The sequence below is a fragment of the Borostomias antarcticus genome (assembly GCF_949987555.1).
Source record: "Borostomias antarcticus genome assembly, chromosome: 13".
In the NCBI taxonomy this organism is placed as follows: Eukaryota; Metazoa; Chordata; class Actinopteri; order Stomiiformes; family Stomiidae; genus Borostomias; species Borostomias antarcticus.
The window spans coordinates 8624527-8648466 of NC_140246.1; the positions used below are offsets into that span (position 1 = coordinate 8624527).

Consider the following 23940-nt stretch of genomic DNA (forward strand, 5'->3'; position numbering starts at 1 on the left):
TTAAACTCACTCAGTAGGTTCAAATTTTGCCGTGTCACTCTCTGGTGTTGTGAGTGCTTCGATAGTGGATTTAGGATTGGAAAATAGCACGTGCTCCAGATGTGAGCTAGAGGTGGCTCATTAAACCCCCTAACTGTTGCACAACTGGGGGGGAGTTGAGCTCTCCACCAATGCTTAACCCAGTAAATATAATGTGCTGTTTCTGCACATGTGCCCTTGCCGTAAAGCCCTTGGTACCTTGACAGTAATAATGACACAATTACTGCGCACACATAGTTATATGCCATATTAAACATAGATATCATTATTTGCAGTCCTTGTTGGTTTTAGTTAGATTTTTGTTGTTTGTTTAGTAGATAGCAGACTCCCTGTGGTAGCATTATCATGTTTATAGAGATACAAGGTGTAATAGAGAAATTCAAATCTATATTACTATCATTTCATGTCTACCGTAACACCGGTGTAACCAGAACTTACTGTATGTAGATATGTGAGTTTGTGAGAACATTTTTACATGAACACCCTTTCTCTCCTCACTGTAATGCTTCTCTGGTTAGCCATTGTTTATCAGGAAGGGGGTTGCTCAACCATTTTTACGACTCGTCTATGTGCTAGCAGCTGTTTCCCAAGGCCATAAACAATGGCCTGGGGTCTTCAGATACAGGTCAGCCGTTGACCTCTAGAACTGCCCTACTCTTTGGTAACCCTCTCATATAATTGGTTAGTAGAGTTTTACATACAGTATGCATGTATGCGTTGTACCCACAGTGAAATCATGGCTCTTGGCGGAACTTGTCTTCTACCAGAGACCCTGACTTTACAAACTCCTAACTGTTGGAATAAAAGTAACCAGTTTTGGACTTACAAAGGTGCACCGTGGCATTTCCACTACTCGTTCTGAAAATAATAGAATCATTTCTGTAAAAAAGGTACTGTTTTGGATATGTACTATAAAGAAACCCTCTTCCTTGACCTCCGATTTTTTAGTCTGGGATGGGATTATGTGTGATAATGTGCAGGCCAGTGGATTAGTCAGCGAAGGACAGATGTGTTTGTTCCGAAAATAGTGAAATATGGGACATTCAGAACAATCCGTATTAAAATACAGAATAGTAGTTCCTGGAAAAGATGGACTCACAGTCAGTGATCACATGACCACCTGGTTCACCCACTTGCACAGGCAACCTTATTTCTGATGTGACTGTATGTGGTGAGGTGTAGGGTGAAGGAACATCCAGTCTCTAGAGCAGGGGTGTCAAACTCTGGCCCGCGGGCCAAATTTGGCCCGCAGTGTAATTATATTTGGCCCGCGAGGCAATACCAAATGACTACTAGAGCTGGCCCGCCAGTATTATACAGCGCATTCACCGCTAATACTACAAATCCCATAATGCTCTGCTGTTGTTTTGGCGCGTCAATCAAGACAGGACCCAGAAACGCCCTCTCTTCTGTGACTGTAGTCATAGCAATCTCATACTACAACTGTAACCGTGTTACCACTTCTTAAAAATGGCGAAAAGAAAGGCAGAAAACAGAAGCTTTACGTTATGTAACGTCTCACTGTGATGGAGACACCTGTGTTGACCTAGCCGGCCGCTGTGTTTGCTCTGTTCCTGTTCATTCAATCCTGTCTGCCTTCTTGCCGGCCTGTCTGTCTGCCTGTCTGCCTGGCTGTCTGTTTGCATGCCGGCTGTCTGTCTGTCTGCCTGGCTGTAGGACAGTCAGGGTTTTACAAGCTTCTCTACTGAGCAGATGGAGCACCAACACTTGTGTCTGAGGGCGTATTCACATATGTTAGTGCACACCATTGATGCGCACCAAAAGCGAAAGTGATAAGTGCATATTCAATGTTAAAGCAAACCTTGTTTGGGTCCATATTAAAATTTTCATTTGTTCAATGTTGGCCCGCGACTTTGTTCAAGTTTTACATTTTGGCCCACTGTGTATTTGAGTTTGACACCCCTGCTCTAGAGGGTGGTTGGGGGTGGGGCAGTTAGTATTTTCTGCATGCGGGGCTGAGACATAGAACACGAGGTGAAAGGAGTCACTGTGTAACTGGAGCGTGAGTTGGACGAATTGCTTATTAACTGCTTGATTCCCTCCATCAAACGTTAGCGGCAGAACACACTGTACTGTAGCCATCTGATCTATTAGAAAACACTACACATGAGACTTCTATGACATGCTGTGTTAGTTTTGAGTGTTGAAAAGTTCAGTAGCGACACCAATCTCCGCTGTGGTGTTCAGCACGTCCTGTAGGCTAAGTCTGACATCACTTCCCTTCCATATACCTCTCTGGACCAGTCCTTATGTGATATGAAATCTCTGGAATAGCTTCCGCTCATGGGTAACAGTTGCAGATGTATACAGTGCCTATACATAGTCAGAAATGTGGGGATGGGGCTATACATAGAACTAAGCCCTGCAGGGCAGAGAGTCAGTGTAACTTTTTCCATTAAGAACCTAACCTGTCATTCATGTTGCTGAAGGACATGGAAAATATAGAGATTTATATTCCAGGAGGCACTGCAATGAAATTCTTTGTTATTAAAAAGAATCCGACAGTGGCTGTTTTAGTAATTACAGTTGTTATAGCCTTGGAGGCAGTATCCCGTCTACAAAGTTGCTTTATTTGTTCATGTTGACAGAATGTACTGTGATTTCTATTCATAAACTCACATTGATTTCTTGTCTGTTTCGCCTCTTTAGAATCCAGCCTTCAGTCTGGAGGGCAAGGCCCCAGTTGAGTCCAGAGGGGGGGACGGTGGCGATGTCAGCTCCCTGTTTGGAGACCCCAAGCCTGACTGGCTGAGCCCGGCGGCTACCCTGGCTGTCAGCCAGGCAGAGAGCCCTGGGCCTGCGCCCTGGCAGAGCGAGAGCCTGCTGGCCGAGTCCTGGTCCACCATGGGCGACATGGACCGCGAGGACGACACCAAAAGCCTGGACAGTGGTGACGGGGCGGCCCTTCTCGAGGAGCGCAGCGAGAACCACTCGTCCGTCTCCGACATGGTCCACCTGGAGCGGGAGGAGGTGGAGCTGCTGCTGGAGGAGGAGGAGGCTGACCTGGGGGTGGGGGAGGAGGAGGAGGAGGAGGAGGAGGAGGAGGAGGAGCTGCAGAGCAGCGTGATGAGCGAGCTGGGAGGAGAGAGGGAGCTGGCGGAGCTCCGGGGGGAGATGATGACTGCTGTCCGAGCTCTAGTTGACCAAGGCCTGCAGGCCCCAGAGACTGTGGAGATCCTCGTGTCCACGGAGGAGGAGCCGCCGGTCCATCACGCGCCCGCCGCCGTGGTCCCACACGCCACCCCACCAATCGCCATGCCAGTTGTCAAGCTGCAGCCGCCCTCCACCACCTCTACCCCCGTCCAGTCCATCCCCACAGCCTCTGAGCTGGCAAGGCGCTTATATTCCATGCAGGAGCTCCGCCCGCCCCCGGTCCTACCCCAGCCCCCGCTGGTGCAGAGCCAGACTGACCACCACTCAGAAGAGTCTTCTGTCTCCCACCCCACTGCTGAGGAGACCCCCGCCGGGCCGGAGGTCCCAGTGAAGACGGAGCCGGAGGCCCTCGCGTCGCATCTTCCCTCTGAGCGGCCTGCTCTCTTGTGGGGGGGCGCCGCCCTAGTGGCCATTGTGGGAGTGGCGGCTTATGGGGCGATTGCCTACTGCCGAAAGTAACAAACCGACCTATGAGCCCCTAACCTACTTATAACCCAGGTCTTTTAAAATCAATTCCAAACTATTCCACTCCCTTTAACTAAATCCCAGATTTTGCTACATGCTTTTCTTTGTATCTATGTAGAATAATGAACATTGCTTGGACTTCTGCTTCCTGTGCTACAGTACCTTGGCTTCGAAAGACTATCCTGTTCTACATAGATAGAGAATGTAAGCTTGCCAGATCAGGGTGGTTGTACACGGCTAGTGCTACCTCAGTTCACATCAGATTTGAAGGAGATTGACAACAAAGCCTTTTGTTTCTCTGTAGATTCACAACGGCAAAACAGAAATGTAAATGTTACACATGAAGTGGCAATTTTAAATGATTTTGAAATCTTGATCTTTTGTATGTTGTTTATTTTTGTCTCCCTTTTTAATTATCGTTAGTAGGGTAACAATCATGCTGCACACACACACACACACACACACACACACACACACACACACACACACACACACACACACACACATAGGGTAAAGGACAGAGCAATTATGTAGATGTGGAACTTAGTGCCAGTGTGTACACACACACAAACACACACACACACACACACACACACACACACACACTCAATAGCATTTTGCAGACCTGGGTTGAATTAAAATTTGAAATCCTATAAATTGCTTTAGATTTTGCAAAAGTCTGCCAGGAGTGTCAGGTGGCTGGGACAAGACAAGAACAACCAAGCACAGATAGGTAAGTCCAATTATTTCAAATAGTAAATGGTCCCTGCCTTAATAAAGGATACAATTTACTATACCAGAGTGCCTCGGGCTACCTTCTTGACTGCTTTTACCAGACAGTCTTTTCTCGTCTATCCTCTTTCAAATATTTTTATTTGGACCCAGCTCTGCCATTTTGCAAAGTTACCAGACTGCACTTATCCATGACAGCTAGTTTTGTAGCATGTAAATAGGTAAGCTGCAATCCATGACCCTTTACAGCCCCCTGCTGTTCAGTTGCTTCAGAGTCCACCTCTCACAAAAAATATTTTACATGGCAAAAATAGTTTAAAAGACCAACATGTTGCAACCACAGGTCTTCATCAGAGTATTGATTGTGTTTCTTGTACACTGCTGCTGTAACACTACAATTTCTCAAAAGGTTACCTGCCTGCCTGCTTACAGTACCTCCCTCCCTCCCACCCTCCATACCTACAGTACCCACCTACCTACCTACCTACCTACCTCCCTCCCTCCCTCCCTCCCTCCCTCCCTCCCTCCCTCCCTCCCTACAGTACCCACCTACCTACCCACCTACCTACCTACCTCGCTCCTTCCCTCCCTACCTACCTACTCACCTACCTACCTACAGTACCTACTCACCTACCTACCTACAGTACCTACCTACCTACCTACCTCCCTCCCTACCTACCCACCTACCTACCTACCTCGCTCCCTCCCTCCCTCCCTCCCTCCCTCCCTCCCTCCCTCCCTCCCTCCCTCCCTCTCTCTCTCCCTCCCTCCCTCCCTCCCTCCCTCCCTCCCTACCTACTCACCTACCTACCTACAGTACCTACCTACCTCCCTCCCTCCCTACCTACCCACCTACCTACATACCTACCTCCCTACCTACCCACCTACCTACATACCTACCTGCCTACCTACCTGCCTGCCTGCCTCCCTCCCTCCCTACCTATCTACCTACCTACCTACCTACCCACCTACCTACCTACCTACCTACCTTGCTCCCTCCCTCCCTCCCTCCCTCCCTCCCTCCCTCCCTCCCTCCCTCCCTCCCTCCCTCCCTCCCTCCCTACCTGCCTACCTACCTCGCTCCTTCCCTACCTACCTACCCACCTATCTACCTGCCTGCCTACTTACTGTACCTAGCTACCTATCTACCTACCTACCCACCCACCTACCTACCTACCTACCTACCCACCTGCCTATCTACCTACCCACCCACCTACCTACCTACCTACCTACCTACCTACCTACTGTACCTATACCTACCACCCTCCCTACCTACCTGCCTACCTACCTACAGTACCTACAGTACCTACTACCTACCTACCAACCAACCACAATCTAGCAGTCATAAGATTATTTGTTGTCTCTTTGCAAAAAATACATAAATTAAAAGGGAAACTAAAGTAACTCATTAAATGGGAAACCCCTCCCACACAACTTTTTCTAATCCTAAAAACAGTGTTCACCTTCTGACCAAACTATGATCTCACTGATATGGTTCTTCACAACTCTGTGGCCACACTTAAAACAATTCACTGATAGGGTCATGTGTTCCAGTGGCTTGGGGACTTCTTGATTTTCAGAGAGTGCCAGTAAATCAACAAGTGTTGCGGTTACACTGCCCTCCCCACATGGGTGTCAGTATAAATAGAGCTATTGAAAAGGTAGAGCAGAGAAGGGGAAGGAAAGTGTTTCTTTGTTTGGAGATAAAAAGCCCTCATGCCTGCTTCACCAGACAGTGTAAACATGCCAAGCATGCAAGCACCCCCCACCTTCCTCATACACATGCAACCATGTACATACACAAATCAACTCAATCAACATTAACTGTACGGTATAACGTGAACTGTAACAATTTGGTACTGTTATTAGGGGTAGGATCTATGTCCATCCCCCCTTTACTCTCTGTAAAGCACATTGCTTCTCTCTGCCTCTGTGTATGTGAAATGTGCTATACAAATAAAGTTTTATTTGATTTGTTATGGATAAATATATGCAGAATTCATCATGATAATAATGTTCTCAAATGACTTGAAACACTGATTAAAAGAGGGCCTGAGGACTGTTGTACATGCAGTATCAAAACAGAGGTTGTGTGGACTTTAATGGGATAGAGTTAATGTCAGTCTTGGGGTTGTGGTTGAAAATTTATGCTAACAGAAATGTCACCATAAGGCTGATGTTCTGAATGGAAACCAAGTGGGGAAGGGAAAAATGAGAGGTTTTTGGTCCGTTGCCTTCAATCAGTCTAACCTAGTTTTATCAGTGTGCAGCACAGACAGGAAGCACACAATCAGACACACACGCACGCACACATCACACACCCACACGCACACACACACACACGCATGCGTGCGTGAGCGCACACACATACACAATACTAAGGAAAGTTAGCTTCACCTTCACCCTTTCTCTGAACATGCTTAAACACTCACTCATTCACAAGCCATTATAGTAACAAAATAATTAATAGACAGCTATAATCTGTGCAACTGAATGCAATTATGTCCATCTTTTCATCTAACTATCCATCTATGTCCCCATTCACACGCAGCAAACCTGAAAGGGGAACTTCGAGAGTCCGTCAGTTGATATTTAAAACTATGTTGCCTGCGTGTAATAAATGAACTTCTCAAAAAAGCCTGTGTGTATTTGAAGAGGGAGGAGTGGGCTTGGTGGACAACACACGTACACACACACACACACACACACACACACACACACACACACACACACACACATTACTACAGTAAGTTATTAACAATGGCCACTATCAAACATTATCATCTGTAGAGGCTGGGAGACACATTCAAAACAATAGGTGGGTTACCAACAAATCTGTAAGAAATGTTAGCAAATACATCACATTTTCATATGCAAATAATACTTGATTTATACACAAATTTACTGAAAAACTATTTGTCCTAAACTAACTAAAAACGAAATTCTTGGAAAAACAAGGGACATGCAAATGTAGAATAAGAAAAGAAAAAAAAAGGTTGTATTACATTACAGGGGGGAAATTTCCCTCTGGCAACCTGCAGGCTCAGGTTTCAATTTAGAGATAACAAAAAACAAAAAACAAAACAACTGAATGGTCTTGATAATGCATTTGTGATACATATCTACAGTACCCAGATATGCAAATACAAAGGCTGGTGAATTATATTCCTGGATAATAGAGAAGTGATAAATCTTTTAATTTTACAGTAGCTTGTGATCTCCCAGCAAAGTCAAAGAGCAGATTGTGGGAGGTCTGTCTGATCTCTTCTTCCAAAAAGAGAAGTATTCCACTACATTGTCTGTGAGGTGGACGTTGACACATTTAAATCACCCAACCCCTTTACCTGGCAGTCCTTTCATTTGGCCGAATGGTGAAAATTGGGGGCTTGCGCTATATATATCTGTTCAGGTACTGTTCAGCTGCACCAAACAGCAACTGACCTTAGACACCGGCACATCAAATACAAAGACAGTACCCACTATCCTCGACTGGTCTGAACGCTCTAATGTATAAGATGGTGAGTTGTGAGGAGATATTATCTGAAATAGACATTCTGATTATTTGGGAGCAAATCAGATCACAGGAAAATGACATCTGTATTTTACATTTATAATACATTCAGAATATATATTTTGTTGTGTGCGCATTGTATGCTTTTGTGTATTCTTCTGATTAATATTGGGTTTTTATTCCATTCACATGAACTTCCAGAGCTCTTTGGACAACGACATCAACCAACACTTCCAGGATGCAATTGATGTGATTCAAAGGCACTCCAGCAATCCCTATGACGAGACCGGTATGTACATAAACCACAACACAGCAGATCACTACAATATCATACACAACATTGAAGTGTAGGCCGCACTTGCTATTCATCCTCTGATTTAATGATTGATAACACTGTTTTACAACATAATTGAAGTAAAAGTGAACCTCACTTGATATTCATTTTTGTATAATTTGTTCATTCATGTAGGCCTACGTTATTATACAGGCTAAATAACATTGGATGATGATGAATGATGAGCCTTTATTGTGTCTTTTTAAATGTAGAGTTTAAGTGCTATGAGACTTTGGTTAACCAGCAGTCGTCTCCCCTGCGGCCGAACATCATCTACCCCGTCACCCATCCCTCTGACGCATACTACGACTGGTACGAGACAGCTGTGAGTACACACAAACACTCCATATTTCTACACATTAAAGCAACGACGCACTTCCTGGTGATTGTAGTACTATTAAGTGTTATGTGAAAGTATGTGTGTGTGTCTGTGTGTTTCAGTGTTACATGGATGTGAACCATCTGACCCATGTAGTCCCTGATGTTTCTTTGGGTCCGTCAGTGTCGGTGGATTCCCCACAGTTCTACCTGCCCCCACAGAGGACTGGGAAAGGTGAGCAGGCTTCAGCTTTCCCTTCTGACACTGCAAATGCATGTAAAGGTGTCTGCACACTGCCGCAGTGAACGCCAGCCAACAGCAACGTTGGATTGGTGTGCCATGTTTGTTGGTGACTGTTTCGGTGTTAGATGGATGGATTTTGCAGCTCAATTTTAAACTTCCAACATTGGGTTGGCGTTAGTTGGGGAAATGTGCAGGCACCTTAAGACAGTGAAATCATATTCTTATGTTAGAATACAGAATGTTGTATTACTTTCTTATGTCAGTGTCAATGGCAATACAACTGGATTGATGCACGTTTGGTAACATGCTGATGTTCATGTTATTTTGTCAGGTCGTAAAAAGCTCCGTCTTTACGAGTACCTACACGAAGCCTTGCACGACACCAACATGGTGGACTCCATCCAGTGGACGGATCGCTGCAGTGGTACCTTTCACTTCATCTCTAAGAACAAGGAGAAGCTGGCAGAGTGCTGGGGCCAGCGCAAGGGCAACCGCAAGACCATGACCTATCAGAAGATGGCACGGGCACTGCGCAACTACAGTCGCACGGGCGAGATTGTCAAAGTGCGGCGCAAGCTCACTTACCAGTTTAACCCTGCCATCCTCCAGAAGCTCGGCACGGCCCACTTCCCCGGGCACCTCTCCGGCCATCCGGGACGGGAGGTGCACTCTCACCACCACCACCACCAGCACATGGTCTCACCCGACCAGGTATACTACCATGGACCTGTGGCGCCAGACTGGCACTTCCCCCTCCAGGCTGACTGTGATCTGGGCACTGGCTTCATTTCATCCAGTGAAACCAAGGTCTGACCTGAAGTACTGTGGAGAGGGAAAAAAGTTGGACACTTCACATGCAATGTCTACCGCTAAACCGACAGCTAGACACCTTTGTGGGTGCCTGCAATTATGGCTTGTTCATGCCCATTATTAAGAGTGGCAGCCAGAGCAAATGCTGATCAGGTATTGTGGATCTTTGAAGACATACTGTATTCAACATCCATAAACTTCATTAATCCTTCTATGAGAGTTGTGAACCAGTAATAAGCACTGTATATAGTTAATGGTAAATAGAGAAAACATGTTGGTTGGAAATGTTGACTGTATGTAATGTTTAAAATAAGTTACTTGTGTACTTATTATGTATTTCTATTTCTATGTATTTCTGCAAATTGTATTTCAATAAACTATTTGCAAATACTGTTGTTGAGCTGGTGAGTGCCATACAGTACAAGCTTGGGAATGAATAATTGAACACTGCATCAGCACTGCTCAATCAACTAATACTGGTAAAATAAGTTCCAAAAACACGCTAAACCAAACAAAATCTTTTCTGGCATTCTGCACTCCATTCTGCAATCCATAAAGTAAATCGAAAGGGTAATTTGTTCTCAATGCATGTGAACAGAACTCACACCCTTTGACCTAAGTACCTATCTCTCTCTCTCGTTCAAGAGGCAAAACAGGAAAGGGGACACAGAGCGTAGCAACCCATGGCTTATCTTGCCCAGTGGAGAGGATGTGGTCAGTCCTGGGTGACTGCGGTGTGCGTCTGGTGGAGCTTGTGGGGTGGTGGTCATTGTTCCTGTGGTAGGAGTTTGTGATGGGGGTAGCAGAGGAAGGTACAGACCCGGTGGTAAGTACGGAAGCCCTATTGGCTCTCATGTTAGCAGTGCCTCATAAAAAGCTGGGTGTCTCAGCATCCCTGTGCATTTCACCTCAGAGACAGCTTTGTGCAACACTTTGTCTTCGGACCTGAAAACATAAGGCATCTTATAAAAGACCACGATGGTAAGCCATATGACAGCTTACAAAACACATAGAATTAATCTGTCTGCAACCTGATGCCTATGGCGGAACGATAACATTGAGGGACAAAATGGCGCATCAATGTTGATCAGTAATACTTTCAACTGCGAAGAGTATAGGTGGGGTTGCTGCTCTAAAATGCATATTTTCCAGGAAAACCAGACCGACTTGGAGGTGATCTTGGACTTCCTCGAGGAGTGCTACAGACACAACACGGGAGATGACTGGGAAAAAGGTTGGTATTGTCATCCATTGTTATGGTGAAGGATTCAGATACAGAGACAGCTTTGCAATATTTTTTCTTTCTTACATTGCAGTGGGAGAGGCCTGTGTTTTGCCCATACTTGAGCCTGGGGAGGAGCATCTGAGAGAAACATGTTGTGAGCACTGGATACATGAGGTAACTGTAAGCATACAGTAGAACTTCTCTGTGGAGCACTGCAAACAAACTGCAAACACAAAAAGGCTATATATAGAACCCTTCAATAGAAGAACCCTCTAAACAGGGTTCTATTTTGAACAGTAGGGCTCTATATAGAACCCTTTGTAACAATAGAAGAGTCCTCTAAACAAGGTTTTACAGTATTTTGAACAGTAGGGTTATATACCTTTGTATTATATTAGCCTCGTGTCACCAGTAGGTTTGAGCAAGCTCTCTGATTGGTCAACTGCCTTATACTAATCACAATAGAACCACGGCTAGCTGATTAGAAGAATCCTCTAAGGTTCTATTTCGAACAGTAGAGTTCTATATAGAACCCTTTGTAACAATATAAGAACCCTCTAAACAAGGTTCTATTTTGAACAGTAGAACCCTATATAACAATAGAAGAACCCCCTAAACAGGGTTCTATTTCGAACAGTAGGGTTCTATTATAAAATCTTCTTTAGAGGGTTCTTCTATTACAAAGTGTTCTATACAGCAACCTTTTGTAGAGCATATTTTGATCACTTTTATTTGTTGATCTATTCAGGGTGGGAAACCTGACCTCCAGACGATGCAATCGGAATATATCATCTCAACATTCAACCAGAACACTTCTACATTGTCTGGGTCAGTGCCAGACTCTGAGTCCCCATCATGGCAATCTGCCACAGGCCACACTGGACCTGCTGGCTCAGGTGAGTTCTCCTTTTGTGGGTTAGTAGATAGGCCTACTGTCACAGGAGCTGATGCTGCCCTAGGGGAACAATACCTAAAGAGCAAATAAGAGACCTGCCCTTTTACTGTAAAAGACAATGAGGCCATACATGACTAAGCCACTATCTTGCTGTTTTACATATCTATACAGATAAACGATGTCTTTATAACTTGTGACTTATCAGCCACTACCTGAACTACCAAACAAGCAACGTTTTTTCTGCTTTGGTATTATTGACAATTTAAGTGTGGAAATGATTAACTGATCCGATCTATTCGCTAACCACAATCACCATGGTTACTCACAGGCAGAAAGCTGCGTCTGTTTCACTTCCTGTTTGAGATGCTGGAAGATCCAGACATGGCCCACTGTGTGTCCTGGGTACCGGCGACCGCAGGGCTGTTCTGCTTCTCCTCCAAGAACAAGGACCAGGTGGCGGCACTTTGGGGGCAGAGGAAAGGAAACCGCAGGCCGATGACCTACCAGAAGATGTCCAGGGCTCTGAGGAACTATAGCCGCTCTGGAGAGATTCTGAAGGTGAAAAAGAAGCTGACCTACCAGTTCAGCAGAGACACCCTGAGTGCCCTGAGGAAGAGCCACCAGAGGAACCTGTAGAGAACAAAGGATTGACATCATTGTAACTTTTGTGATTGTAAAACATGTATTAGCTAAGCTAACTATTTTTCATACGTAGTATGGAACAGACAGTAGGACTAAAAAGTGTGTGTGTGTGTGCGTGTGTGTGCGCGTGCGTGCGTGTGTGAGGGAGGGAATGAGAAAGAGGGAGAAAGAGAGATCTTTCAACATGAGCCATAATAAACCTTTTACTTCAAACTCAACCAGTCCTCTGCATGCATAATTCGATAAATAACAAAGGTTTCGACGGTTGTCTGGTATTCATTGGTGTGCAATCTCATGCAATCGCATGCAGGCTAAAGGCAAAGCACTAGCACTGTGATTGCTGATGTCACTTGTTCTTACAGAATGCTTGATGATAACTGATACAATACAGTCGGTCCACTGTAAATGCAAATGCATGCAAACGTGCAGTGTGCCTCAACGCGCAAAAATCCTTACATTGCCTGGTCAAGGGTTGGGTCAAGGCAGGTGGGGTTTGAGTCGCTGTAGTTACGCCGCGGGCATCGCGAAGGAGAAGAAAAGCGTAGGACTACTTATTTTCCCCGTACAACTGCGGAATCCTGAGAAAACCGCTGCGAAAAATTCACGCTGTGGTCAAAACTACTCTAAGTAGCCTAAGTTGTCCCTGTTATTAAACTCCTTTTACCGTTCCATTTTATTCGAGGCATTCTGTTGGACTGCCGGGGCAGCCGAGCCCATATAGGAAAAGCGACTTTCTGTTGTTCTTAATCTTGGGTTTATGGCTCTCGCCATACAGTCGTCTTGATGATGGAAGGATGACTCGGTGCATATGAGTTTGAAGAATTCTAGTCAGGTTAAGCTGGGTCACTTTTTCTGCAGACAGTCAATTTGAGCTTGGTGTTTTTCCCTGCTCCTCAAAAGGAAGAAAATGAAATGCCTAATCTGTCAACAGTCGGCTACTGTTGGCCTAGTGATACTTTAGGCATGCTGCTGAACATTTAAATATGTCTCTACTCCTTGGGGAACAAAATTATGCAGTAGCCTAATTTGTCTCAACAGTATCTCAACTTAATCTGTTGACATGTCCATGGTCTCCAATTTAAGTAACCTTTCACCAGTAGGCCATCATACTACTGTATGTGGGTGTGCATGCAATCTTGCAAAGTGTGTGTGTGTGTGTCTGTGTGTGTTCTCTCTCTCTCTCTCTCTCTCTCTCTCTCGCTCTCTCTCTCTCAGTTTTTGATGTTCCCATCCAAAGTTACCAGAGGAGGTCAGTGCAGGCCCTCTATAGGAAAGAGTGCGTTGACTCCACCCAGTCTCCTGGTGACTTCATGGCTAAATCTCCTGTGTGATGCGCCCTCCTGCCCAGCCCAGCCCAGCCCAGCCCAGCCCTGGCAATTCCAAATGGTTTTGTGTGCTCTTTGTAGCACCCCCCACATGATACTTCCATAAGCTGTGCACTTAGCACTGGAGCCCACTCTGAGTTATAAATGGGGTAACGCAGCCCCTCTGTGTCTGTTACCAAGAAAGGCCACATACTTCAAACAGTGCAAACTGTGGGAGCGGTCACCCAACACTGAAGTCAAGAGGACCCCCCCCCCCCCCACACACACACTTTATTAATTCAGTTCTGGTGTTCATCATTAAAAGCTTCCACGTCATGATCAGATGATTCAGATTGTCTGGCAGTATGATTGTCTGGCATCTATCTATCTATCTATCTATCTATCTATCTATCTATCTATCTATCTATCTATCTATCTATCTATCTATCTATCTATCTATCTATCTATCTATCTATCTATCTATCTATCTATCTATCTATCTATCTATCTATCTATCTATCTATCTATCTTCTGTGTTATCTATCTTCTGTGTTATCTATCTTCTGTGTTATCTATCTATCTATCTATCTATCTATCTATCTATCTATCTATCTATCTATCTATCTATCTATCTATCTATCTATCTATCTATCTATCTATCTATCTATCTATCTATCTATCTATCTATCTATCTATCTATCTATCTATCTATCTATCTATCTATCTATCTATCTAAAATTCACCATACAAATCATCACCTTTGGCATACACCAGAAACCGAAACAACTTTTCTATAAACTGCACTAGGAGTGCTAGACTAAGCTTTGATTCTTTTTGTCTGAGGGACTGATGGTTGATGGTTGACAGGATGATGAACTGACTGACTGGATTAGTGTGACTGAATTGACTACTGGATAGTGTGCCACGATGTTATCAGGAAATGTAGCCCTCTAGTGACAGGTCCCTGGTCATGTTTGGTGGCTGGGTCTATGATATTATAAGCCTCTCTCAGCAGGAGTCTATGACGGCCCATGATAAGAAGCCATAATGTGCAGTTTGCAAAAGCACAGCACGGGCTTCTCGCTTTAAATCCAACTTGTTGAATCGTCATGGCCCTGATTCACCCGTCTGATGTGCTAAAAGGTTAATTATGGGTCCTTAGCAACCACATCGCACCCAAAATTCTCTATCAAACCCTCTTTCCATGTTGGATATATGTCAAATGTCAAAGTTTATGACAGCTTTCTAACTATAGGCCACATAACCATCGCTCAGGCATCTCTCCAGTATTTATTGGCCGAGCACAGGCAAGCCTACTGCACTTGGACAGCACCCCTGCTGGATTAAAGGGATCTCTGACTCTTGGCACCAGGTCTCTACTGTAGGTGTCATCCCAACCTTTTTTGTGTGCGTGCAGTAAACACCAAATGTCGGCTGTTGGGATATACTTAATTTCATCACCTGGAAAAACACCCCCAATATATCCTTTTCCCTTTTATGCTCCACTTCTCTTTGTTCGTAACCAGTCAGTCTCCACCCACAATGCCTTATTTTGTAGAGCATTGCTTCGCTCTCTGACACCCTGCCTGGCCATAATGATGACTGCATCTTCTATACCCCCATCATCCACCTTTACCACAGCTTGCACAATGAAATGCATTCCACAAAAATGGCATAGATCCACAAAAATGAATACATCCACAAATTATGTTCAGCGACCTGCCACAACACCTATAGTACTTTACCTGAATGATCTGATGCCTAAAGTCTTGGTCATTGATCCCTCTGAGAAAAAAATCATATCTAGCTGGCCCTAGGGGTTTGTCAGTGGAGAAAGCATCGCTCCATCTAACAAAGCAAACCTGCAAATCAGCGGAAACGAATCATTTGGATGCAGCACTATTAAGGCTGCCGCCTGGGGTCAGCTGCTGGGGTCGCTGGCCATAGCATTACATCCCGAACCACACCTCTTCCTCAGTCTCCCCACCCAGGACCATATCAGAGCCTGGGAGAACGGGCTCTCCTAAAGAGAGCTGGCACCAAGGCCAGTGATTTCGGGGGCAGGATGGAGCCACTCTGTCAGATCGGGAGAGGAGGGGCCTGCTGCTCCTCTATATAAGACTAGAGAGCCTGTCTCCCCCATATCTGCCCCTGTGCTGCCTGGTCTCCCCCCATTGAGATTTCTAATACTGCCCCTACAGCGTGCCCTCCTCCACACCCAGCACTCTGGTCTGAGGGTCGCAGAGGCTTTTGGCTAGAGCCCCATCTTCACCTCTCTCCCCCTGGACTGAGGGCTTCTACACGCCCGCCTGGCCTCCCATAAAGTCACGCTGGTCTGAAGGCTCCCGCGTCTTTTGATTCTTTGAAGCTTATCTTGGGACCCGGCCCAGGATGCCTGAGCCCACAAAGAAAGGTAGGAGAGCCCAGATTCTCCTCACTGAAGCTGCAGAAAAACAAGTAGTAACCTGCAAAGTTTTTTGCAAAGTATGTTATGTGGTGTGCTTCATTTTTTTTTATTTTTTTTAAAATATTTTTTAAGACTGTGCTCATTTCAGGTAAATTTGTATTGTTGAAATCAGGTTGGAATTTCTCGATTGTTCTGCTTATTTAAATACTATTGACTTAATGATTTGTTTTCTTTTCTTAATGTGTCTGAATTTATTGTTAACTATTACATAGAAATCTATCATACTGTAGATGCAGTCTGTTTTTGGGGGGCCATCGCTGCTGTATGTTTAACTGTTGATCTCATCTGGTGCTGGGTCTTTTGTTTTGTTTGCTTGAGGGCAGTCATTTTTAGGATGGTGAAAGGAGCTCTCCAGCCATATTTTGAGATGCTATGGAATCTGAAATGCTATGGCAACCAGCTACACTGGCAGCAGCTCTTCGGAATTCCGACATTGACTTTGGAAACAGTGTTGTATTACTAGTGGCTTTCATGTTTCTGTCTCACCGGGAGAGACAGAGGTCCAGGAGGGCTTATAAAAAGATGCCATTGTTGCCCCTGTTGGCGTGATGGACGGTGTTGGTGGATCGCAGAGTCTACTAGAGGGAGACATGTGAGGAAAAGTTAGCGAGGGGGAATGTTGATGAGCATCGGTGCTGGCCACTGAACTGGGCTGAGCTGGGCTTAGCTGGAGGCAAGCGAGCCATGTTGTATGAGGATGCTGGCAGATGATGAATACATCCTGGGGATGATGATGATGATGAAGATGATGAAGGTGTTGTTAATGTGTTCATGTGACCCTCATATGATTGATGGACTTTGGCAGCACAAGGTTGCTGATATGTCATTGTGTGGCTGGAGCAAAACAAGACCCCTTCCTCCCTTCAGACCTGCCCACCCCCACCACTTTCAATCCATTATTCAACGTCACGTTCATCTTCCTGTCCACATCCATGATCAACCCCAATCCTTGCTGTGGCTTACCAGTTGGTGGTCATCTGTATGGTTATGTCCATCAGCACTCCCCATTGATCCCCTCTTGTCTGTCATAGTGCCCCCCTGCCCTCCTCCATTACTGTAGGTCTTTGGGGACTCCACTTTACAGCCAGACATTCCCATCTAAAGGAGCAGAAACAGTGCGTACAGTATGTCACTTGGACACCAGTCCCGCTGGGAGAAGTTCCCGCTTGGAAGTTGTATTACTGTATAAACCGTTGTTTATCCTCTGGGTGGACCATAGCTCTATCTATCGACAGCAGTGCTCACACATCAGGAATGGCACGCACGTACGCTGTCCTCCCTCTCTGCTCATACTGTACATCCAGGACGTGGTGCAGGGCGCATTCCCCCTCCGCTTTGGGACAATGGGGATTATGGGAGGGATTTGTAAGACTGCTTTCATGGAAGTTATTTTAAAGGCGGTGCAATAAATATGGAGAATGGACCCAACCGGTCCGATCCACCTTTGGCAGCTTGAGACCGCCAGCTGTGTGTTCTAAAACCCTGCCTCGCTTCAATGTCCAGATTTAGGATCTACCTATTTGTTGCTGTGATATGGCTGTCGATAATATTTCTTTGATCTTGTGGTTACACCTGGGAGCAGAGAACCTGGGGTTGGGGTATTGTCTAGGGGCGGTAGCTAGCCCAGTGGTTAGAGCATCTGATCGCTGTCCGAAACGTCGCTGGTTCGAGACTGCAAGTGGCCAGGCCACTTCATGACAAGTGATTTCCTATCAATCGTTTGCCTACTGTTGTGCCTTTGAGCAAGGCACTTAACCCTAACACTAGCTCATAATTGTAAGCCGCTTTGGATAAAAATGTCTGCTGAGTGACAAAAATGTGTCATGAGGATATGTTGATATCCTGGCTTCCATAGGCTGTGTGTCAGTCACCACTCACCGCTGTCTATCTGATTGTTCTTGTCTGGCACAATTGAACCCAATGGGCTGTTCCCAGATATGCAAACCCTACCCACCTAATGTTAAACTAAGTGAAAGGATTTCAGATAGTATGTCAACCCAGGTCTGTTTATTCGTACAGTGGTCATCCACTGTCACAAACATGCATGATCCCTCGCAGACGAAGCCACAAGAACGACGAGACAACAGATGCATGCCAGGCCACTGCCGCCATCATCATCCATAAATAGCCGCGGTGTACAGACCAGATAAATGACAGTAAAAAAGTATTGTTCTTTAAATGACTCGGAACAGCTGAAGAGGAGAAGGCCTGTGTTGATTTAGACTACACACACTCAAGGCTTTAGAAAATAGGGTGAGACATGATGGACTGGCTGAGTAGCTCTGGGGACCGGGATTCTTGTCCCTGGAATAGTCAAGAATGAACAGACTTTTAATCCCCATCTCTCTCTCATCCCTCTCTTATCCTCATCTCCCAGGTCTTTAGTTCACTTTTTTATCCCCCGTCATCCCAAACAGAGACACGGCAGCCGTCACTCCAGCGATCACCGCTATCATTTCTAGATGTGTGACTCAGGGGTCAGCCAAAACACTCTCCCGGATACACCATTATAGGGTGGGAGTTCACGGTAACCCACTCTCCCCAGTGTTTCCCTCACTCAAAGTCTTGGGTTTCACTGGGAGAAAAGCCCCGCGGACGTTCTCACCTCGGCGTATTTACTGCCACCGAGCCCCATCGCTCTCACGCCGCGCTACCTCAGACAACGTGATCGTCGGTTTCAGGATTCCGCGCCATAAATCAGTCGCTGTGGGTAAACAGTGGAGGGAAGCCCTGCGGCTGCTGGCCACGTCTTTCGAGGACCTCCCGTTCCCAGAGCTCTGGGAAATAGTAATAATCATTCAGTCTCTCTTGCTTGCCCGGCTCAGAATCAAGAGCAGAGATGGTATGAAGCGAGCTTCAGAGTTGAAATTAAATCGTTTTGTAACTGCCTATTCGTAACGTCAAAAGTTTAAGTTTTCACGATTCTACATGTCACATCTGAGGAAAGGCTTAGCCTGGATGCTCGTCTGAGTCTCATCTTGGCTGCTTTAGGCCTATCTGAACCCGGCTTTGCAGTAGGAGCGGTGCCATGTTGCACAAATGAACTAAAACCAAGAAGCGGCCGTTATTAAAGAGATTGAGTTCCATATTAGGAAGATAAACTAGACATCAGTTTGGCTCAGGCTGGAGGCCATGTGAGCCGGGCTGTCTGCACAGAGGCAGGGGCAACAGCTGAAAATACCTGCAGTTGCGTCAGCTGCACTGGGAGGTAAAACAAAACCTTTGGCTCTCATTATCTCTGCAACAAGATGAAGAGTGTCTGTGTGTCCTCGCGTGTGTGTGTGATCTGTGATGTGACCCAGTAGGACTCCAGTGATGAAGCCAACGACACATTGTTTTTGGTGAGGTGTGACCATGTCTATATCTGACCTGGAATGCCCAGCGGGAATCATCAGAGAGTGTGGATGGATAATAGAATCTGGGCAGAGAAGGGCATTAATAGATATAGTAATTATTATTATTAATAGTGTGTAAATGAATTGATGACCAAAATGTGGAGTTAGGGTTACAGTTAGGGTTGTTAAGTTCACAAACTTTCCGTGGGAATTTGTGGGAATTAACGTGAATAAACTGGATAACAGAATTTGTTCCTGTTAATTCCCATACATTTCCAGTTTATTCCTGTTAATTCCCATTGATTCCCAAATTTGTGAATATTACCAGAATTTTGCAACCCTAGTTACAGTACACACTGTCAGGTGAAAGAGGCCTGGTTACCAGCGAGAACGAGAAGTTCATCTCTGTATCACGGAACAGGAGGGAGGACAAGAATACATGTAGATGTGAAAAGGGCACAGGCAGGCTGACTCAGACATAGTGAATACCCAGTATTCCTTTGGGGTATTAACCCGTGTTGCCTGGCACAGGGGGATAACTGGAATCCCTGCAGAATGCACAGGGTGCTGTGCCAGTAGTCAGAGAGTTTGGAAACGGACACAGGCAAGAAGATGGGAAGTGTGTTGTGTACAACAAAGCAGTCCCCTGAAAACCCCCCTGCTATCACCCGCCATTAACTTATACATCCTCTTTCTCTTCTCACTCTGTCACACTCTCTACCTCTCTCTTCTCTGAGAAAACCCAAGAGGTAGATCTACTGTACCCCATGACAACAGCTGTCCTGAATGATTCAACCTCAACCTCAATTCAACCTCAAAATACTAAGAAACTGGAACTAGACCTCCGCCCATGAATGCATTTCACATGTTTGGTGTTGCTGCATTCGTTAGGTTGAGAGCTTTATGCCGGTCCAAACCCAGTGTCTCTTTGCAGTGTTTCCTCTAGGATTTATTTCAGGGGGGTGGTAGGCCTCCCGAAACTACTAGTGTTGTCACGGGGTGGGCTTGCAGCGTCGTCATAGACACTAATAAGTGAACTCTTAGCAATGTGGTGAGGTGCAAGTATAAAAAAAATGCTTTCCCCTCAGAGATTAATCACTTCCCTTGCTTATTTTTACCCAGAAAAAATGCAGGCTGAGTTTCCCTACTTATTTTTAGCCAGGGAAGTAAGCAGACAGAGTTTGCCCACTATATTAACCCAGCCAGCTTCAGTTTTGTTTTAATTTGTGGATCTGCCCCGGAAATTGCATCCACATCCCCTTCACCGAATTTCATGAACATTGGTCTGGTAGTTTTTGCATAATCCTGCTTAATAACGAACAAACTAACGAACAGAACCACCCACACACGCGACTGAAAACATTACTCTCCATCCAGCACATTCGTTCTGGGCGGAGGTAATAATGAACTGTTTTTGGACGGTTTTAAGCCTTGTTTAGACCACAGTTTGTCAGCATAAGTGAGAGGATTGTACTGTTACTGTAAGCTTGGTTATTAGACTCAAGATGGATATTTTTATTGATTTTTGTGTCAAGTCTGACTGATGTCACTCAGGGTCTGAGTGTTACCTGAACTGAAGCTTTCACCACTGTGCATTGGTCTACCATGTCTGTTTTAATTACACTGTACACCATCCTCTGTCCGCTTGGTCTAAGTGATGATTCTGAAAAATTCCTGTTCCTCCATTTCATCATTTTGCTTAAGGAATCAGTGGTTTCTCAGACTCACATGGTCTGTCAGTGACAGGAAAGAGGAAGAGCCCTGAAATCTTGCGTAATGGTGGAGATGTTACAGCACACGTGACTGTGTTCCACTAACCCATTAATAATAACACACAAGGTTAATTTCTCAACCCTTGAGACTACTGCATGCCAGAGGATGTATGGCGGCTTTGATCCAGTGAAGCCTAGCCTTAAGTCCTGTAATTGGTTGAGAATGTATAGTGCCCAAATATGGGCTTCTGCCCTCTGTGTCGGTTTGAGTCCAGACAGTGCAGAGTTCAGATAAGCGGTGTGTCATAGGTGCCTCTATAATCAGTTAAGATTAAAGGATGTCTAGACAAGGGGTACCGTGACAAGGGGTACCGTGTACTGCCACACAAACATGATGTGGCAGTAAACGGCAGAACAAAGAGACTCAAACTACGGATTGAGAGATGGATCCTTACAGTGTGAACAACCACAGTATGCTTCTACGTGCTCCATATATTTTATGTGTCCACTAACAGTCATTGTAATGGCAGAACGCACGTTATGATGGAAATACAGTGCAGTAAAGAGGAAGAACAGAGGTTTTGTGCCCCTAATGTCCAATTTGAATTGTTCTTGCTTTCTTTCTTTTGTAGATGAGACGGCCAGTGTCCAACCAGAAGGTGAGTGAGGGGTGATGCCTGACATTTTCACCTCACACACAACACTGAGTAGCTACAAGAAGTTGGCCCGAGGGACTGATTAGTGAAAAATAATGGCTATATCATACATGTTCAGAGAACAATTACTCAACAGTATTGATTCGACACTATTGATTGGTTTATTGTAAGACAATGATGGGTTATGAGCACAACAAATGGTGAGCCTGCAGCATATGAAGTGGTACAGTAAAGCAACTTTAGTTGTAAAACGCTAGCACATACATGGCGATACTCAGGCTTGTCAGTGCCAATGTATTGTGACATGACTGTCAGAGCACTGTAGTTCAGTATAAATGTGAAAGCATGGCAGGTTCGGATGTGCAGAGGAGGAGTGTAAATGTGGGGGGTAGTTGTCTGTCGCCCTGGTTCATCGCTACATGGTTGGTGACGACCAAGCGGTCAGAATCTCCAACATTCCACCCGCCCGCTCGTCAACCGGCTGATCCGGGTCTGTTGATTCAGCTGACCAGGGCTCTGGTATGCGATCGGCTGCCGGATGACGCCAGGCTTCGACCTTGGAGTAGTCGAGTCTTGGAACTGCATGGGGCAGAGCTCTTTCAGTTAAGGACACATATATCTCTGAACTTTCACCTTCTGTGCCTGGATAAACGGTGCCCAGTAAATGGCAATAATCAGGAATCATTTGGGTGGTGCTTTTTAGACCTAATTTCAATGAATGGCGTTCAGATTTAAACAAAATGGGCACACAAAGTAGTTCATGAGAAAGCCAGTAAGTCAAGGCCACATTGTTAACCCAACCTGTTCATTCGTGTTTTTCCTCTTGTGAGGCTTTCATCTATCAAATACATCATCAAAGGTCAAGCACCCATGGTCTATAAAGTACATGTATACATCGAGAGTCCTGTGAATGGTCTTGATTTGGATCCCTATCCAGAAACAACCTCAGCATCAGCCGCTATCCTTCAACATTGATATTGTCCATGCACTGTGTGTCCCTGTCTGTTTATGAAAATATGGAAAGATTGATGGAATATAAAAGGAGTGTGTCTGTATGCGTGCAAGGCTGCCTGGATGCTATAAAAAGCAGCTCTCCCATCCCTGCTTATATTTGTCACATGCTCAGAGAGTGTTGCTCCAGTCAGTAATGGTACCCTGCCTCTACCTGAGATATCCCTGGAGATCTCTCCTCCAGGTGGGTACCCCTCCTTCCCCCTGCCCCTCACCTCCCTCATGCTCTCTCTTCCATCCTACCACCCCCTCTCCCACCACGCTCTCCAGGTTGTTATTGCGCACATCACACTGACATCACGTGTGTTTGTTTTGTGGGTTTTCACTGTTCTTGTTCTTCTTGATACCGGGAATTCTTCACTGTGTCTCAGCACGACTTCACGACGCGTAAAACACGGACATACGTTTCCCAATACTCATACGTGACGTGTGCATAATGTCCTTGTACTTTCCACTGGAGGTTAGCCAAGTTCCGTAGGGCTACTTAGCTCATAATTCATGCATCGTGTTGCTCCTGAGGCATATTATGCTCGCCTTGCTGTCACTAACACTGTCACCAAGTGTGTGTCACAGTTTTGTGTGACTGTATGAGGCACTGAACATGATGGAATCATCACAGTTAAGGTATTGCGAGATTGAGGAAGTATAAGTTTCACTCATTCTACAAGCATTTGTTTAAGAGCCTAATTTGAGTTCTTAAGTTAAAGACTGATTGGCTTGTCATAATGAAATTGGTCTGACCTAGCTGCTGTGTTACAATAGCCAAACTATTCATGTCATATTTTATTGAAGCTTGCTGAATTAGTAAAACTTGCTTCCATGAGATCTCTAGAACTAAATACAATATAGATATGCAATGACCAGATTGGTGGTAGCCTTTCATTGAGAATATGTACTGATACACTGTGTATTAGAAACATTACATTCGAAACATAAGCTTTCAAATGGTAATTCTCAATAGCACATTCCTTGAAACACTTCCATCCTGAATGGATGCCAGTGGATTGAGCCGATCTGGTCACTGGCTATCTACGCATGGCTGCTTTTGCTCGAGACTCGCTGCTCC

The 23940-nt window shown here is 45.3% G+C and overlaps 3 protein-coding genes across 3 annotated transcripts in view; all 3 read left to right on the top strand.

Annotated features, from left to right (window-relative positions):
• Positions 1-8110: 8110 nt before the first annotated feature.
• Positions 8111-9630, top strand: spic (Spi-C transcription factor (Spi-1/PU.1 related); the record flags this gene model as incomplete). Its single annotated transcript, XM_084447738.1, has 4 exons — positions 8111-8210; positions 8468-8580; positions 8697-8808; positions 9149-9630. 4 exons carry the CDS (start codon positions 8111-8113, stop codon positions 9628-9630), a joined length of 807 nt encoding a protein of 268 aa, XP_084303864.1.
• Positions 9631-10764: 1134 nt separating this feature from the next.
• Positions 10765-12383, top strand: spi2 (Spi-2 proto-oncogene; the record flags this gene model as incomplete). Its single annotated transcript, XM_084447739.1, has 3 exons — positions 10765-10861; positions 11686-11748; positions 12076-12383. The coding sequence occupies 3 exons, from the start codon at positions 10765-10767 to the stop codon at positions 12381-12383; spliced, it is 468 nt and encodes a 155-aa protein (XP_084303865.1).
• Positions 12384-17503: 5120 nt separating this feature from the next.
• Positions 17504-23940, top strand: part of mybpc1 (myosin binding protein C1) — a gene marked incomplete at both ends in the record, with an annotated part of 31170 nt that continues 24733 nt past the window's right edge. Inside the window, 4 exons of the mRNA XM_084447740.1 lie at positions 17504-17525; positions 18724-19002; positions 21840-21866; positions 22990-23058. Of these exons, the coding sequence (XP_084303866.1) occupies positions 17504-17525; positions 18724-19002; positions 21840-21866; positions 22990-23058 (397 nt within the window). The remainder of the gene's footprint in view (positions 17526-18723; positions 19003-21839; positions 21867-22989; positions 23059-23940) is intronic.